A 19076-nucleotide genomic window follows, 5' to 3' on the forward strand; every position below is an offset into this window, starting at 1 on the left:
ACAAGATTTTCTAGAGCAAAATTAAGAAAAATGACCTCACAGAATTTTAAGCAACTATTTTATTTATGAAACATAAAATATACTGTTAGAAATATGCTGAAACAAATCAAGTGGACACCATCCAATCACATCCAGAGGTACATAAAAGGAGCATGCGGTGATAGACATTTAGAGCCTCAGACACAAGCCCAGATACTGTGCTCACATCATCCTAGACAAGCCACTGCATAAGACTTAACTGCTATCTTCAAGGAAACATGGAAAGCCAAGCTCTTTGACATTTATTATGTGCTAAAAGTGTAATATTTTTAAATTTGGAAATTACTTAGCTTCCTACATCTAAACTCCCCAATTTTAATTTTGCCTGTCCTAATTCCCCAAAAGAACAACACATTTTTCTAATATGTACAATCGTGTAGTTACTGTTAAAAATCTTACCTGATTGCAGCTGCAACAGAATTAAACCTAAAAATAAATCTGCAAGTAATTATGAAGTTTTTTGGGTATACACTTACATATGATTGGCATCACCAATATGAAATAATAAGCATGTTAAATAAAGTTATTATTTTATAACACTGAGTTGCTAAGATATAAGTCAAATTAAATACTAAGTATCTGATTTTAGACCACTCAGGACTCAAGTAAATGTAAAAAATATTTTAACTATAAATAGCATCATGTTAAAAATAACTTTAGAGTTTCAAAAATTATTTTAAAGATCTTCCTATAAATAATGCCACAGGTTGTGGAAAATAGCTTTAAATAATTACACTGTACACACACATCGTACCCACAAGTTGATGAACATATTTGCAAGTGAGTTCAATATAAAGGGTTCTAATATTATGTCCTGAAAACAGTCACCTGGCAAATATATGCCAGGAAGTCAAGGCATGCTTATTATAACAATTCCTTAAACGCTAGTATTGTAAAATTTCAGTACAGAATTTTAACACTAGAAAATAATTAAGATACAAGATGTTTTTGGTTGTTAACTAAATTTTTTTTGTAAGAAAGAGACCATATATCATTACTTACTTTATTAGCCTGAATCAAATGGAAATCCTTTCCATAGGCTTTCAGCCCTTGTTCAAAATTTCTACACTCTTCCTCTGTCCAAACAGATAATTCCTCTACAAAATGGTGGGAAAAAACTATTATGCAATATTCCCCCAAATGTCGTATATAATAAACAAAACTGCAAATAAACATGATTTTCTGGTCACAATGAAGTAAGTATTTTACTTCTAAGCTCTATTACTTACCAATGGCTACAAATGATAAATTGACAAAAACTCCTTACTAATAAAATTTTGGATGATATCCTAGCTAGCTCTCCAACCTTAATTTGGGCCACTTCCCCCTTTATTCTTTATGATTCAACTATACTAGCCAGCTTTCAATTCTTTAAATTTGTTTATTTTCTTTAGACTTTGTGCATGCTACTCATTTTGCCTGGCATTATTACCTGCCTCCTACATTCCGGCAGAAATATAACTTTGTTCTAGAAGCTTTCCCTAGCAGACTCACCCTTTTTCTCAACTAGGTTAAGTTCCACTGTAGTAAGTTTAAAATGTACCCTCTAATTCTTTTTGTAAGAATTCATAACTATTTTTCAGTTTCCCTACCTAGTCTCTAAGCACCGTGAGGACAGGGACTGTTTACAGTTATGTTATTAGAATTTAGGAACCTTCCAATTTTTGTTGAACGCATGAATGTTTCATTTGTTACATTATAATAATATATAAACAGTATTCTTCGTGAAGCAGGGTGGGAGCCAGTCTAGAGCAAAAAAACCCCCCAAAGTCAGATTTTAATTTTGACTATCTATGGTTAAATAACGTTTGCCTCGGATAAATTATGTCAGTTCAGAGACCTCAGTCTTATCAATTTTAAAGTGAAGGTAACATCTGTCACATTACTTATCTCATAGGGCTGACACCAAGATCAAATAACATATTTATAAATGCGCTGAAATTCAAAGTGATTATGCATTTTTACTTAAATGGCCTTATTTTCCCTAAAGAAGAGACATCCTTAATTCCATTTCCATAAGGCCTTGTACAAGGGTGGGCAAACATAGTTTACAGTTGTGAGTATGCAAAACACAGTTTATTCTTATAATACGATAAAAAACTGCACGTCTTTATCCACACAAACTGGAAATCTACTTTTGCCCATCCCTGTGAAATACTTCTGTTTTACGCAAATTATTTAACAAGTTACTTGTTATTCAACAAGTACTTACTGAATTAAGAAAGATCAGTATTATTAAATGTACAATACGGGGTCTGTCTGAAAAAAGTCCAGCCATTGTTAATATAACAAGAACAGTTTGTGCAACATTGATGTAACCTGGCAGCCAAGGAAAGTAGACTAGAATGTACATGTGTGAACAATGATGACTTTACTGTACTAGTCAGTGGGGGTGGTAGATGCTGCTGGGTGAATGTGTACTGTGTGGTCGTCACACACAAAATGACTGAATGAGTACAGCAATGAATCTGCATCAAATTTTGCATTAAGCTTGAACATTCCTCCGTGGAAAGTATTCAGATGATTCAGAAGGCTGCAGCTACTGACATCTGGCGACTGGCAGCTTCATCAGGACAATGCTGATGACAATGCACCCACTCATGCAAATGTCCTGTGCAGTTTTTTAGTAAAATTACACATCACCCAAGTGACTTAGCTCTGCTACAACTCAGATTTGGCACCCTATGATGTCTGGCTTTTCCCAAAACTAAAATCACCTTCGAAAGGGAAGACATTTCAGACCATCAGTGAGATTCAGGAAAATATGATAGGGTGATGGTGACTGGGAAAACTGTGTGAGGTAACAATGTGCCTACTTTGAAGGTGATCAAGGTGTCCCATTATCCCATGTACAATGTACAAACATTATCCCATGTACAATGTTTCTTATATCTTGCTTCAATGAGTGTCTCTATTTTTCATATTACATGGCTGGATACCTTCTGGACAGACCTCATCATACAGCTAGGTAGACAGAAGAGCTTATGTTTTAAATTTCTGCTCTATCATGAAAATAAAATTTATTATTTATTCTTACCTCTAGCTGCTTTTACATTAAATCTTAATCTTCTCAATGCTTCTTCTGTGTCAAAATTGCATTTAACCAATTCATATAATGCCTAGAAAAATAAAGGGCTTCAATATGTAACCCAGACTATGAATAGTTCAAAGCTATACTTTCTTAAGAGAGTGAAGGCTTTTCTAAAACCTAGTGTTTTCATTCTTCCTGGAAGATAAATAATCCCAGTGAATGCAATATGTGGGACACTAAGGAGTAACAAACATAAATCCAATTGTGATAACTATGTAGAAAATAAGGTTAACTGTAACTTGGTAGCAACAGCATTCACAGGAATTTAGACATAATTTAATAAAAATCACAAATTCCTTCTTTTTGGCCCTTTGGGGTTCCTATTCTAAGACAATTTTAAACATATCAAAAAATAAAAACAATGATGAAAAAAGGTAAAAAATAATGCTGTCATAAGGTCTATGGTAGGCACTAGGTTACCATGTGTGTAATAACATTATACCAGATGTGTATTACCAACTTGATATCCACATTCCCAGGGATATCCAAAGAAACTTTGTTCAAAAAGCCCAGTAAAAAAAATATATACATGCAAGCTGAAATATCAAGGTTTTTGTTTGTTTGAGATGATATCATACCGAGAAGTGAATATGTTAACACTAGGTATCTTATGCTACCTGTACTCAGATTTCATTGATAGCACTGTAGAAATTTTTGGTGTATAGATACTGAATGTGACAGCATTTACTTTAAAATGTGTATGATTAATTTATTTTAGGGAGATTACAACAGTTAGTTCTTATTCATGTACCTGTTCATTGTCTTTTATGTGAGATCCTTCAGGAATTGCTTCCACACCTTTTTCATCACCTGTTCTTCTAGATGCATCCTTAAGAAACACAATCACTTTATCCTCTGGTAGGTACTCAGGGTCCCACAGGAGCTGATCATCATTTTCATATACTAAATTAGCAAAACATAGTATTTTTTAAAATACCAAATATTGATAGTCTGGGTTAAAACATATCACTGTACAAATAACTGATACTTAGAGCCAAAATGTTAAAAACTGATAGGTAAATTATCATCCTATTACTTGCCTAACTTCAATCTTGGGCAATATTCACAGCCTGGAGATGCAACCTAAGTAGTACCACTGTATGGACCTTTCAAATTTTGTCTGACTTAGCTTGTTTACCAAATTCCAAGCCCTCTTGGTTTGTTTGAATAATATCACCAAGACTTACTACCAGTATGGGTAAATTACTTCCCTTCTCCCTACCTCACCTGTGAAACTGGGATAGCAATCCCATCACACAGGGTATAAGGGTTTAAAATACTTTAAAACAAATCTAGTACATTTTAAGATTCAATGGATGTTTAACATTTTTGAAAAGGGGTATCTAACCCAAATGCTATCACTGCTTATTTCTTGGAGCAATTTTTTGTTCTTTATATTTTTCTATGGTGTTTGCAACTGTATTATAATGAATATAATTTTTTTAAAAAACAAGTCATTATTTTTAAGTCATTTCAGTTACATCATCATTATTTTCATTATAGTAAGATTAAAGCCTAAATCACATCACAATTTAAAAAGCAAAAGGAAAGGAGAACCTAAGAGAAATTGCTGTGGAATTCTAAACGACAGAAGATGAAAACAAAGACAAAATTAAGAAAACACAGTCAATCACGAGATAAAATATCAAAAGTGTGGCACCATAGGAGCTAAAGGAAGAAAATGTTCCAAGGAGTAGTAACTGGTTAAACGCCGTCAAGTGGCCAGGCTGAACCTAAAAAAAGATACGCTGAATTTACTAAAAAGGAGAGATATATTTCAAGAACATTCTGTGTAGAGATAGAAGCTGAAGACATACTGGAAAAGACTGAAAAGTACATGGAAAGTGAAGAAATAAAGTAGAAAACTCTTGGAAAGATTGTGAGGAAGAATAGGGGAGTTGCTGTAGAGAAAATATAGTTGGTCCTGGCCAGTGTGGCTGGAGGATCAACTGGTTGGAGGGTGGTCGGGTACACTGAAAGGCTGTGGATTCCGTTTTCCATTGGGGTACACAACTATGTTGTGAGTTTGCTACGTTGTGGGTTTGACCCAGGTTGGGGTGTGTAATGGGGGTAACCCTTCAATGTTTCTCACATCAATATTTCCCTCTCCTTCCCTTCCTCTCTCTCCAGAATCAATGAGCATGTCCTTGAGAGAGGATAAAAATAAATTAATGAAAAATATTAAATAAGTACGTAGAAACTACATTTGAATAAAGTTTTTGGTTTTGTTTGTTGATTTTTAGAGATGGATGAGACATTATCATTTAAATGCCAATACGCAAGAGCCAGCTGGATAAAGACTTTGACACTAAGACACAAAAGATAACTGACAGCCTAAAGTTGCTTTTGTTATGAAAAAGAAATTAACGGCTAATTAAATATTTCCTATATATCAGGCAATTATGTTGTGTTTTCATGTAAATCACCTGCCTCATTCACCACGTGCAGTTTTTAAATACTCTAATCTTTCAATTTCCCAAAATGTATAATCTTTAAAATATAGTTCAAAGGATAAACTCTAAAAACTTTTCCTTCGTAAATCTAATTCCTTTTTAAATCTGCTTTTAGAATTCTGATGAAACTCTAAATTGTAAAAACACTAAAACACCCATGATAAAGTGACTTTGGATATACTGCTATTCATTTCTATTCTCTGCTCAGTCTCTGTCCCCTGAAGGGAGCAGTCCCCTGAAGGGAGCAGACTACAGTTACATTCTTCGAGTGTCAGGGAGGGGGTGGGCAAGACCTTACAAGGAAACCCTGACTCAGGACGAGAAAGATAAAGAGTGGGTCCCTGAGTCCCCATTGTTCCTCCAGTTATACCCCATATGAAGCCCATGAAATCAGCACAAACTACTGCAATCATTCTGGAAGTCCCAGGTGGCACTGGATACAGAGATAGCCTTATTTAAGCTGAGTACACAAGCATCGCTAGATGGTGCAAATGACAAGCCAGACAGATCCTCAGAATTGTGATAGGGTAGCCTGGGAATATGACACTTTGTTTTGTGCAATTATAACATCCTAAAAAATGATCATGCTGCAAGAACAATTAGCATTTAGTCTTTCACAGAGACTAAACCATGCTGGCTTTCCAGAAATAGACCAAATTATTTTCCAGTTAAGTTTACATTCTAAATAAAATGACTTTTAACTATGATTGAAATAAAACAGGCAACACAACTGATATTAAGTCTGTTGTAGAATGACTAAATGCCAAGAGATCAGAAATTCAGAAGAACTCCACACTGAAATATTGAGGAAAAATAACATTTATAAATATGATATGAAGGGAAAAACTCTTTAATAGCAACACAAAGGAAAAATACTTTATTCTAATTAAAGTGACATAAACATGCTAGATTTTGAAAGATCACAATCACTGAAATGTGATTCATGACATCTCCTGAAACTATTTCATTTCAAATGAATTGCCCAGCCTAACTACTGAAAACTTAAAAAGCGACCACAAATACATCTGCCTTATATTACTGGAAGATATAATTTACATGATTGTATCTTGTAATTAAGTGGAAGAGTTCAGTAGGCAAGCGCTCACCCACTGTATTAACACAGGTTAGCTGGGGAAGTGCATCCTATGGCCATTTTAAGTAATCAAATTAAGTTTCTTGGATAAGTAAAATGAGTTGCAAAATAATTTAACAAAGCTTATTATACACGTGTGTGAGTGGGGATAACTAATGTAGAAAGCTGAGAAACAAGTACAACAAAACTATAAGCAATCTGGGAAATTAATTCCCAATGAAAAAATGTGTATTTATTAATCTCCAGTTTTTTTAAAAAGGTATTATTCCTTTTTTATGCCTTTAAGGTTCTATCTAATCAATATACTGTGAGGATAAAAATGCTAATCCATAATCAGCATTATGTTGTAATAAGGTTTACAACAGAAATTCCCACAATTTAAAAGGTCTTACTATGAGTAATGGCATGAATTTTAAGTTGTCTAGCTGAGTTACACAACTTCACTTTTATTAAAGACCTATATTAGTACCTGTTTTTTGCTAATCAAGAAATATCTGACGATGATTTTCACTTTTATGAAAAAAGGCAAGAAGTTAAAATGGCATTTGGCACTCGTTTTGAAGTGAGCCTTTATAGAGCCAGAATGCTAGAGTAGCGCCACCAAGCTTCTTCCCTGGGAACTACACTCAGCATCCCAGCACCAAGCTGCCATACCTTGAACTGTCTGTATCTGTGATACATCTCTATTTATATTGTGCATTCATTTGCAAGATGTGTCCTAAGATAACATAAGAACCTCATATCATTCCTGTTTTACTATATGTCAATGTCACTTTAGGTTTTATGTGTTATTTGGTATGATTTGGTAGCTTATTTTTGGCATCTGGAAATGCTGAAAAATTTTTCCATATGGTATAATAGTTCCCCCTTATACGCAGTTTGGCTCTGTGGTTTCAGTTACCCCCTCTCAACCGTGGTATGAAGATCTCTGCATAATTTACCTCACTTCATCTCATTCCACAGACACTGTGTCCTCTCACATCATCACAAAAAGGGTGAGTACAGTATAGTAAGTAAGATATTTCAAGACATCAGATTCACAAAAAATTTTATTACAGCATATTGTTATAATTGTTTTATTTTATTATTATTGCTGTTAATGTCCTACTGTGACTAATTTATAAATTAAAGTTTACCACAGGTACATATATGTGTAAGAAAAAAGTATATACAGGTTTTGGTACAACTGTGGTTTTATTGTGGAGGTGGTCTTGGCATGCAATGCCCTCAGATAAAGGAAAAAATCACTATTCATTGCTTCTTTGTGCTGTTTTGGCTTACAAAAGGTTTTACAGGAACCCTTCACTTTTGGATAGCAAAGGACACCTGTACAGGTTAAATAAAATGTTTTGACAGTATTATTATCAATTAAGAGTAGTGTATATGTTCAGTTTTCAGTAACTTAATCAATTTGTCAAATGCTCATTACAAACATTACACAGTCCTTTGCTATTCACTGCTTCATAATTCCCAACCATCACCTTACTTACTTTAAAACTTATGTCAGCAGCATGAAAATTTGACTGGGAATACCCTGAACCTTGCCTTTCTTTTTTCTTAAGTAGCCCATCTAATTCTCAATTAAATTAGTCCTGGGTTCTCAATCTTGGCACAACTGACATTTTGGCTGGCTAAGTCTTAGTGATGGAGGGAAGGGGGGGGCGGTGGTTTGATCCTGTGCATTGTAGGATGTATACCAGCACGGCATTCAAATTATTTAGTCTTATCACCAAGTTGCAGTGTCTGCTCAGTCTAGTGCATGAGAATGACAACAAAACACACATAAGTTTGAAAAATCATGCCTTTCATCTTTGGGAATGAAACCCTTCCTATATGCTGAGTAGAACTGATAGCCCCCATCCCAGGAACCCCAAGAATGCATAAATGAGCCAAGGCAAGCCAAATTACTCACTCACTTCTCTGGTCACAGTAATTACTTCTGGCTGGATATAAAACCCAAGATGAGTAAACAGAGATTCTCTCTAGACTTTTGCTGGAGCAAAGGGGGTTGGGGAAGTTCTCACTTTTGCTGGTTCTCTGGCTATAAACACAGTGTAAAGTATAAGCCAAGAGCTCCCAGTAGCCATCTTAGCTTGTCTGACAATAGAAGAAAAAGAAAGGGGAGTGTGTGTGGGGGGGGACACACACCTGATATTATAAGAACTCTTGAATCTAGTTATATTTGAAGAAAGAACTTTCTAATAAAGCAATCAGGTCAATTCTTTTTTTGCTGAAGCTAAAATGAACTGGGTTTTTATCACTTGCAAGCAAAAGAGCATAAATTGATGCTTTCTGAAAATCCGGGAAAAAAACCTTCAATATAATGGACAAGATTAGCCATCCACTGAATATTAATGCCACTTACTGAGCAGTTACTGTGTGCCAGACACTACACTTCTAAGTGCTACACATAAAACTGTCACATATACTCACAATAGGTTCTATAAATAAACGCTCTATTATTGCTATTTTATAGATGAGGAAAAAAATTAAGTAACACGTCCAAAGTCAAATGCCAAATGCTGATCCACGATTACTGATTCTTTATCAGTTGTGCTAACACTCTTCTGCACCCATCTAATAATCAGCACCAAATTTTACTAAGTGCCTATGTGATAAAGATCATCCTAGGTATTATGGATACAAGGATGAATAAATGATTGTAATACACTGTGTTGAAAATAAATGGTAATTTCCATAAATTTAAGAAAATATTAATATGTAATTGAAATTTTGTAACCAAAACAGATATAGGTTCAAAGGAACATGGCTTGAATGTGACTGTAACTAATAAATCTGATTTATGTAATTGCTTGGAATAATAACTGATGAATACACAATCTACACAGAGCCTAATAAAAAAGAAATCAGATGTCACAGAGGCAAAAATGTATCAATCTCTCCAAATACTCAATAATAGGGTTTCAATAAAATTTTCTATAAAATTCTATAAATTTTTCAATAAAAAATTCTAATCCATCTGTCAGTTCCTAAAGATATCAGGATATTTTAGTTTTATGGAACTTTCATCAAACCAAATGCTTTCCCTTTTGAATTTCCCTTTTTCATCAAACCAATAAAAATATCCTGTAATTGTTAAAGGAAAAAATGCATAAATTAGCAAAATTAGCACTATCCCTTTGACAGCTTTATTTCTAACTGTGGTTTACTAAGTTCCGCATTTGGTTTGTATGCATAGGGTACCTTAAATGGAAGCAAATTCTGGGTATTGCAATAAAAGTTTGAATTCCTGGGCCCTGGCTGGTGTAGCTCAGTGGATTGAGCACAGGCCTGAGAACCAGAGGATCGCGGTTCGATTCCCAGTCAGGGCACATGCCTGGGTTGCAGGCCAGTTCCCTGCAGGCCAATTCCCAGCAGGGGACGCACGAAAGGCAACCATACATTGTTGTTTCTCTCCCTCTCTCCTTCCCTTCCCCTCTAAAGATAAATAAATAAAATCTTTAAAAAAAAAAAAGTTTGAATTCCTATACCTACAAAGCTGAGGACAGGCCATATACCACAGAGCTTTCCAAGACAGTATCACCCTACTAAATCTAGTCTGATCTTTACACAATCTAAGAGACTTAAATTCTCAAAGTGAGAAAACTTGATTAACCACAACTGTCTGAATAAAAATAAGTATACTTGCTTTCTAAAATTGTTAAAACTAAAGAACATTAAACCAAAATTTAAAAAATTGAAAACTAGATTATGATCACTTATTTTCTGACAATATCTGACAATAAAACATGTTAAAATAAAAGATAAAACATATTAATAAATTAAGTTATCTTTAGCCATATCAACTTGCCACATATAAAACTGAGATGTTTTCCTTCCCACCTACAAAGATATTTTAAAAAATAGAATAAATGTCTAACTTTCAGTTCTTTATTTAGAAAGAAGTCAATGGTAAACATATACTAACCATCATATAACATAAGAACAACATAACACTGAAAATTCAATTACAAAAACTCAACACAAAAGCTAATGGATCAGTTATTTTTGCATGTAATCACAATGTATTCACAAAACATATGCACTAGGTCACTCCATATTGATACCTTAATTGTTCCTGTTTGTTGCAGGAACTTAGCTGAAAGTGAGTGTTTGCAATTACTGGTATGTTAAAATTGTCACTAGAATTTACTGTCACTAGACTTTACCAGCCTGTGGCATTCCCTTAATTGCTTCTGATCTGCTGCTTGCTCTGAAAGCAGGTGCACACTTATAATATAAAGTAAATTTCTGGAGGGAATGCTAACAAGAAAACAAAACAACAAAAGACTTCTATGACTCCAAAAGGATCTGCATATGTAAGCTGAAATGTTAAGAAGAAAATTTGAAGTAAAAGAAATGAAAGATTTCTACCACTGAGTGATGTCACACTGCATATGAACTCACTGAAAAAACATACAACCACAACATTCTTTCTAGAACTCACCTAAAGTGAGTAATCTGAAAAAGACTTTAAAAAAAAGTCCTCAAGTATTTTATGTTATTGAAAATTTAAGTATTTATGACTTACCTCAGGACTTATGATAAAATGATGAAAAAAACATGTAAAATTTAAGTATAGAAGTTGTCTTCCCAAATTATTTTAAATATACAAGTATCAAAGTAATCAATTTTAATAAGTAATATTATGTTTCAGAAGCAAGTAAGCTTTTTTATATCAGTTACTCAAGATTTTTTAGACCTGTCCAACAGCTTCCACTGACATAAGTTTTAAAATTTAAATTACACAGGCCATGAAAGGGTATATTCAGAATATTTAAAATATGGGGAAAAAAGAAATAAAAAGTTGGGGTATTTTAAATTACTCAATACCAAAATAAGAATTCACTTTTTTCACTAGACTTAATGAACAAACCTGGAAAAACAGAAAACATTTTTCTTCTTGTAGAAATAATGTAGGCCCTCTTTCATAAATCAGTACGTTAACAAACTGTCATGTTCTTATCCCGCTATAAAACAAGAGTTCATCACTTCAAAAGCATGAATTCAGCTATTAACTTTACTAAAAACCCACCTTTTTCATTTTCTTTGTATCTACAAATGCCAACAGGAATCTCTGCTTGAAACATGGAGCCCACCATAATCTCCTATTTTAAAAATAACATAAAACATTAGTAAGGGCCCTGGCTGGGTAGCTCAGTTGGTTGGAGCATCATCCTAATGTGCAAGGGTTGCAGGTTCAATCCAGGTCAGGGCACACACAACAATCAACCAATGGAGCATCAATAAGTGGAACACCAAATCAATGTTTCTCTCTTCTCTCTCCCACTCAAATCAATAAATAAAAATTTAAAAAAAACCCATTAGTTATATCTAATAACAGATTTTATATCCAGTTTCTAGTATTACCACCTTCTTGGGCAAGCTGTTCCTGGTTTCTCTGTCATACAATACAGATGCAACAATTAACTACCTCAGAAGTATTGTGAGGATGAATGAGTTAATAATAGGAGCTTGGATATGATTGGATGAAACTATTAGTAATAATAATCAACAATGGATTCAAACTTAACTTCAAAATATGGAGAAAAAATGAATTCTTACTATTCAATTAGTAAGACTGAGGCGAACATTAAAGAACATTCAAATTCAGGTATTTTTCAGAGTACCTACACTCTAAACTATGGTTCCTAGAACAACAGCATTAGTGTCACCTGGAATGATAGCCATGCAAATACTCAGGTCCTATCCCAAACCTACTGAAGAAGAAACTCTGGAGATGGGACTCAGCAATTAGTGTTTTAACAAGCTGTCTAGCTGATTATGACACACACAGGTCTGAGAACCAGAGCTTTAAGATAAAGGAAATAACAAGAAAGAATTTCTATAAAGCTCAGTAGAGGCCAAATGGATGAGCAAGTTAGTGCCCAACTTCCATTAAAACAATACAAAATGAAAAAGTAACCCTCAAAAGATAATTAAATTAAATCTTACTTTAAGAAATCTGGTAATCAAATTTACAAAGAAAAATCACAGACTAGGGGAAAATGGCTGGTCAAAAAGACACTAGAGATCACCACTAATGAGATTTTTATAACACATAGGGACCAGACTCTCTTTTGCCTGGTGGCTAAACATTAAGAACAAATTTACTGCATTTTTAAATGGAAGACTTAGGGAGGAAAGGTACAAATCTGTCTAGGTAAGTTAAATAACTATTAGGATTGCAAAGTTCTTCTCTCCAGTTACCGTCATCTCACTGATGTTAGGAATTGTTAGCTCTGGAGCTATGACTTGAACAGAGATTTGATTTCAAAGCTGTTTCCTCTACCCCAGTTTCTATAATAATTTGATTTTATCTTACAAGCCTTAGATGATCTATGAATTTAGAGAAATTTTTACTGCAACAAAACCAGACTGAAATAAAACAATCTGAATTTGCCATGGCCTGTTTTATTATACACTATTGATGAGGAAGCAATACTGCCCAGCAAAGATCTCACTTCCCCCTGTTCTCCCTACTCTGAGCTTTTTGTTCCTTTATTTGAAAAAGAAAGTCTAATTAAATACTATATTGAACACTCTGGATACATAAACAGTTAATCTGTGTTACAGAAAAGCTATATAAACTTGAGTGTGTATGGGACAAAAAGTCTAAGATGACTCAAAGTTTCTAGATTTTATCATTTTAATTTCTATGTGGCACAAAATCACAAAAAAACTGGATTAAAAACATTTCCCCAAATGGGTCACACAAAGAGTAACTTATGTGATCCTTGTTATTCATCACTCTTAAATTAATTAACACATACCACACTGGGCTAACCTTCCCTTATTATTCTAACACAAACTGATGTCTCTCTCTTCCAAACATCAAAAACCCTATAACAGATCAATCTGGCTGAAGCTCAAAATCCTGGGTAGACCAGTCCAAGTTCATTTAAATAATCCATTCTCCCTAACAGAAACTCTAAATATAACGTTCTCTTCTTTTAATCAGCAAGGGATTCAGCTCTTTTTTAGGCTTGCTCCAAACATCTTTAAACTACTCCCCCTACCCCCCAAAATAGGAAAAGCTCCAATCCCCCTACCCCCCAAAATAGGAAAAGCTCCAAAGTATTAACTAAATATTGGGTTGGCCAGAAAGTTTGTTTAGTTTTTTTCTGTTAAGATGGCTCTAGTAGTGCTTAGTTGTCTTTAACTTCATTCGAAATAATTTTGTTACATTGTATTGTGACAGCTGTCATATCAGCACGCATTTAAAAAAAACTTATCAAAGCTGTGAATTTTTGTGCCATTTTAATATTGAAGATTAAAAAATACACATTTTCAGCACACTAGACTTTATTTCAAGAAGGGTAAAATGCAACTAAAATGCAAAAAAAAAAAAAGACTTGTGCAGTGTATGGAGAAGGTGCTGTGACTGAGCATGTCAAAAGTAGTTTGCCAAGTTTTGTGCTGGAGAGTTCTCACTGGACGATGCTCCTCAGTTGGGTAGACTAGTTGAAGTTGATCAAATCAAGACATTAATTAAGGACAATCAATGTTATACTGTGCAGGAGATAGGTGACATACTAAAAATATCCAAACCAATTAGGTTATTGGTGAAAGTGAAAAATGTGTCTTTTATTTTACGGAAAAAATAAATGGACTTTTTGGCCAACCCAATAATCAAACAATCATGACAAATGCACAAAGTGCACTCAATTTAAGAAATGATTGTTTATGCACTAAATTTAAAATCAAATGTAGGAAAAAGGACAACAAAAAAATTCAATGGAGTTTTTAAGAGGAAAATCAGGTGATCTAACAAGAATGATATTATTTCTGCTATATAAATTATTTGCTCCAAATAATTTTACATGACATTTTCATTAAGTCAATGACTTTGCAACAGCTTATAATTAATTTGATTTAATTGTATGGTTAGACAATGTTATACAATTCTGTAATTTAAAACTTACAGTTCAATATATTATCTTTAGATTCAATTTAGAAATTAACTTATTTAATTATGCAGTTTTAGAGAGGCCCAAATCCATCTCTTCACACATTATATTTGGAGTTGTAAATATCACCATTAATATAGGATGGAAAAATTTGTAATCTAAATTATTAAACAGACTTTACTTAATACAAATAAGCCTCCACAACTGTTTTTTCCAAGTATATATATATTTTTAAAAGTCACATGTGATATTTTCTATAGTTCCACAAAACTCTAGTTTAGCACTAGTTCAGAAATTTGGATTTCTAATCTTGGTTTGAATGCCAGCTTGCTCAACAAAAACCCAATTCTTTCTACACCATGATTTTAGTTTATAAAAGGATAAACACCTGAATATTTTAGGGGAAATCTGAACATCTACCCAACATTTAAATGTCACAAAAGGGCTTACCTCAACTTTATCAACATATATGCAGTTAGTAAAAAATAAAAAATTACTCTTGGCTTCTTATATATTAATTTATCTAAGTTTTTGAAAAATATGGCTCTAACTACCTTTTTCCAGTCTTCAGATGGAATATAATCTTCATCTTCTTCAGATTCTTCTTCTATTTCGCTATCTAGAATAAGCAAGACAATACTACTATAAAATGATTGCTTATTCTGTCTGCATCTATATATCTGTATTTTATTTTTACATGTACCATCAAAATATGCAAATATGCCCAAAGGTATTTACGGAGTTAGGCCAAGCTATTTCTTATCAAATAATACCCTATCAATTGTAAAAACAAAACACTAACAAAAAAAAAAGTCTATAAACTTTCTAATCCTAATCTTTGACAACTATATCCTCAAATAATTTTCTACAAAAACTTTAGGAAAAAAATTTAGAATCAAAATAATCTGTTTCTACCTAATTCTTCTACCAAGAGCCTAGTGACAGAATAAATGATATGACCTCAATGTGTTCCTTACAAAACGAGAATCTGGGTAAAACAGTGGTTTCCCAGCAGTGCTCCTTGAAACCCTGAGAACTTCATAGCATCACTTCGGTGGGGAAAGCATGTGAAGGGATGATATGTATAAAACTCTCCATTCTCCCCAACCTCTGCTTTGTTCAGAGCAGGCAAGCTGCTGTGTGTTTACATTCTGGAGTAAGAATGTATTTACAGAAAAGGGTAAGAAATTTGAAAACTATTAGATTCTCAGCATCTTCTCAACTCTAAAATGGTATCCAAAGTTCAACAGGGTAACATGACACATAGAAATTATTCTTCCACTGGAGAAACTAAGACAGGCAGTATATGTCTAGCTTCTACACATACATCACAACTGAAATACTAGACTGAACAGTTTCTAGAGGCAGTCACTCAGCATGCTACTTTGTCAAAGGACCTGCTCTCTGTTAACTAATTAAAGTATTAATACTACATTTCCCTAAACTTAAAATTAACACAACTATTTCAGTAATTAATCTCTTCTTGCACTGACACACTTTTCAATTGGACAATAGCTAAACACTCAATAAAATTATTAGCAGTACTACACTCACTTCTAAATTAAATGTGTAACAGAAACCACTTATACAAAGCAGTAGTAATATTTAACCACATTACAGTTCATGAGATGTTATTGTTCTTCAAGTGTTTTTCTTCTTTTAAAGTATAGAAAGTTAGGCCAAAAATTTAGTAACACTAATCACTGACTTTTTACCAAAGTGCTGACTTCTAGAGTAATGATACTATTTAGAACGAAACACTGTGGAGCAAATACATTAAATGTCGTTCCGAGTACTGGTCACCTCTGACTAGATCCTAACCGTAGAAAAATTAGTTAAGTTCTTTCTCTGTATAACATATTTCTATCTCAAGTCAACAACTTATTCAGAACTGGGAGGTGTTAATTAGAGAAAGCAATGCTTATGAATATATCTAAAAAGGGCTAAGAGGTAAAGTAGAAAATGAAAACAAAGGAATAGACTAGGAGAAATTAAAAAAAATAAAAGATGATCATGAAACAAACTAAATTTAAGAAAGGGTTAGGAGTAAATAAATAAATAAATAAATACACTCAAAACCAAGTAGTAAAGTGACACAATAATTACTGTAGTATATTCATGAACGGGGCCCAGCATTGCTAAGCTAATAACCTAGAATAAAATCCCATTACTGCTGAGTGAGATTTCAGAGTAAATGAATTCAAACAGAGCAGTGAAAAACAAATTCTAGAATTTTAGGCCATACATTAAATAGTAAAATTGTATCCCTACTATAACAACCAGTAACACTCACTTGTGTCAAAATATTTACATCGACGTGGGCGGATTATTTCCTGCACATCTTGAGAAGCAACAGATTGTGATGGATCATCATTGGATGACTGAGTTTCATCCTCCTGACCTGATGAATCCTTTATATTTTCTTCCTGTGGAATCATAAATTGCTTTAAGATGTAAAAAAAAAAAAAAAAAGGTTGGAGATAAAAAACCATAGTACTCTAGATGTATCTAGAAGACTAAAATACACTAACTGTAGCATGGTGTCCTGGGTCGAATACTGGAACTGAGAAAGGGCATTCATGGAAAAATTGATGAAATCTGAATTGTTCAATTAAATAGTATGGTCTTGTGTTGATTTCTTAATTTTAATAAATACACTATGGTTACATAAGACGTTAACATAAGAAAAAGTTTTGGGTGAAGAGTATACAGAAAATCTCTGTATCATATGAGAACTTCTTCCATAAATCTAAAATTTCTTCAAGACACATAAGAAAAATGAGCACAAAACTGCCCATTAGCCTTTATTACTTAAAAATAAAGTGCTTTTTAAAAGTTGGTATATTTTATTTAGAATAGGCATTTAAAAGAAGTCTGAATGTCAAGGTAAAACCTCTCAGGAATGGATTATAGAGGACTTACATTTCTGTATCTTAATTCTTTTTTAAAAATATTTTTTAAAGATTTTTATTTTTATCTTTAGAGGGGGTGGGAGGGAGTAAGAGATGGAGAGAAACATCAGTGTGTGGTTGCCTCTCCTGTGCCCCCTACTGGGGACCTGGCTGGCAACCCAGGCAAGTGCCCCGACTGGGAATCAAACCGCAGTTTGGTTCCCCTTTGGTTCACAGTCTGGTGCTCAAAGCACTGAGCCACACCAGCCAGTTTTTTTGTTTTTGTATTTTAACTCTTAACATTTAAATGCATTTTAAATCATATGACCTCATTTTTATTTATTTATTTTTAAGGTTTTATTTATTTATTTTGAGAGAGAGAGGGGAGGGAAGTAAAAAGAGAGGGAGAAAAACATTAGTTGGCTGCCTCTTATACACATTCGGGGGCCTGGCTCACAACCCAGATATGTGCCCTGTCCAGGAATTGAACCAGCAACCTTTCAGTTCATAGGCTGAAACTCAACCGCTGAGCCACACCAATCAGGACTAAATGTTTTACTTTGAAAATCAGAATAAATAATGAGATTATAAAAATAAACAGTCAAAATGAATATATCAAAAACTGTAACTCCAACAATAAAGAGTACAATCTTAAAGATATATTTGTATAAGCTTACTTTATTTTCTCCACTACAGCCACTGTTATCATCATTATCAGCATCTTCATCATCTTCACCTTCTTCTTCCTCTTCTTCCTCCTCCTCATCTTCTTCAGGTAGTCGACTAGTACTGTCATAACCATAAAGGCTGAGAAGTTCATGAATTGGCATGTCGCCTTCCTAAATAGACCAAAATAAAAAGTTAATTTCTGAATAAGTAATATTATCAATTGCTACCCTTCACCATTCTACACAGTATTCATTCATTCAGTACAGAAGAATGCTCTTAGACCCATATGCAGAATTCTCAAATCATAAAAAAGTGAAACTAAAAATAATTCTGAAAACTAAGAAAATTTTAGTCTTTTAAGAATTTCTATGAGACTGACCAATTCAAACTGCTAACAACAAAAATTTTTAATTACAATAAAAAGGAGCACTGATTAGGACTATTCTTTTGTGTAATCAATTCAGTTAATGTACACCATCAGTTAATACTATGTATGGATGCTCACACTTAAGAGTACCATACATAATTTGGAAATGGGGCAATAAAATAATTAAAAAATAAACAGACTATAAACTAAATTAACAAACCCAGAACGGGAGATGAAAATTCACAGCCCACCCAGCCCAAATACACTAAAACAGCAATGATATAGTATAGGAATGATACTGAATACATTAGCCATATATTCTTTTCTAGGGTTATCTATAATCACACATAAAACCATCTCATGTAAGCTTTACTATTTACCTTACAAAATTTTTATATGTCTCCATTTTACAGATGAAAAAAACCAAGGCTGATGGATTAAGCCATTTCTTCAAAAATCACCTAAGTTACGAGTGTAGCCAGATTTCAAGCCTAATTCCAAAAGTCCATATGCTTATCAGTATACCATGCTACCTCAGCCAGAATCTCCCCCAAACCCCACAA

General features: G+C 33.6%; 1 protein-coding gene across 14 annotated transcripts in view; it reads right to left on the reverse strand.

Annotated features, from left to right (window-relative positions):
* Window positions 1-19076, reverse strand: part of MIER1 (MIER1 transcriptional regulator) — a 59033-nt gene that overhangs the window by 12374 nt on the left and 27583 nt on the right. For 10 of the 14 annotated variants that reach the window (XM_037042885.1, XM_037042939.1, XM_037042921.1 and 7 more), the window contains 7 exons: window positions 18155-18316; window positions 16880-17030; window positions 15141-15205; window positions 11712-11784; window positions 3882-4033; window positions 3077-3158; window positions 1042-1136 (listed from right to left, as the gene is read on the reverse strand). In XM_037042885.1, the coding sequence (XP_036898780.1) occupies window positions 1042-1136; window positions 3077-3158; window positions 3882-4033; window positions 11712-11784; window positions 15141-15205; window positions 16880-17030; window positions 18155-18316 (780 nt within the window). The remainder of the gene's footprint in view (window positions 1-1041; window positions 1137-3076; window positions 3159-3881; window positions 4034-11711; window positions 11785-15140; window positions 15206-16879; window positions 17031-18154; window positions 18317-19076) is intronic. The other 4 variants (XM_037042896.1, XM_037042926.1, XM_037042949.1 and 1 more) reach the window with 2 other exon arrangements.

The sequence above is a fragment of the Sturnira hondurensis genome, unplaced genomic scaffold, assembly GCF_014824575.4.
Source record: "Sturnira hondurensis isolate 20B ecotype Veracruz unplaced genomic scaffold, ASM1482457v3 Scaffold0000648, whole genome shotgun sequence".
Lineage (NCBI taxonomy): Eukaryota > Metazoa > Chordata > Mammalia > Chiroptera > Phyllostomidae > Sturnira > Sturnira hondurensis.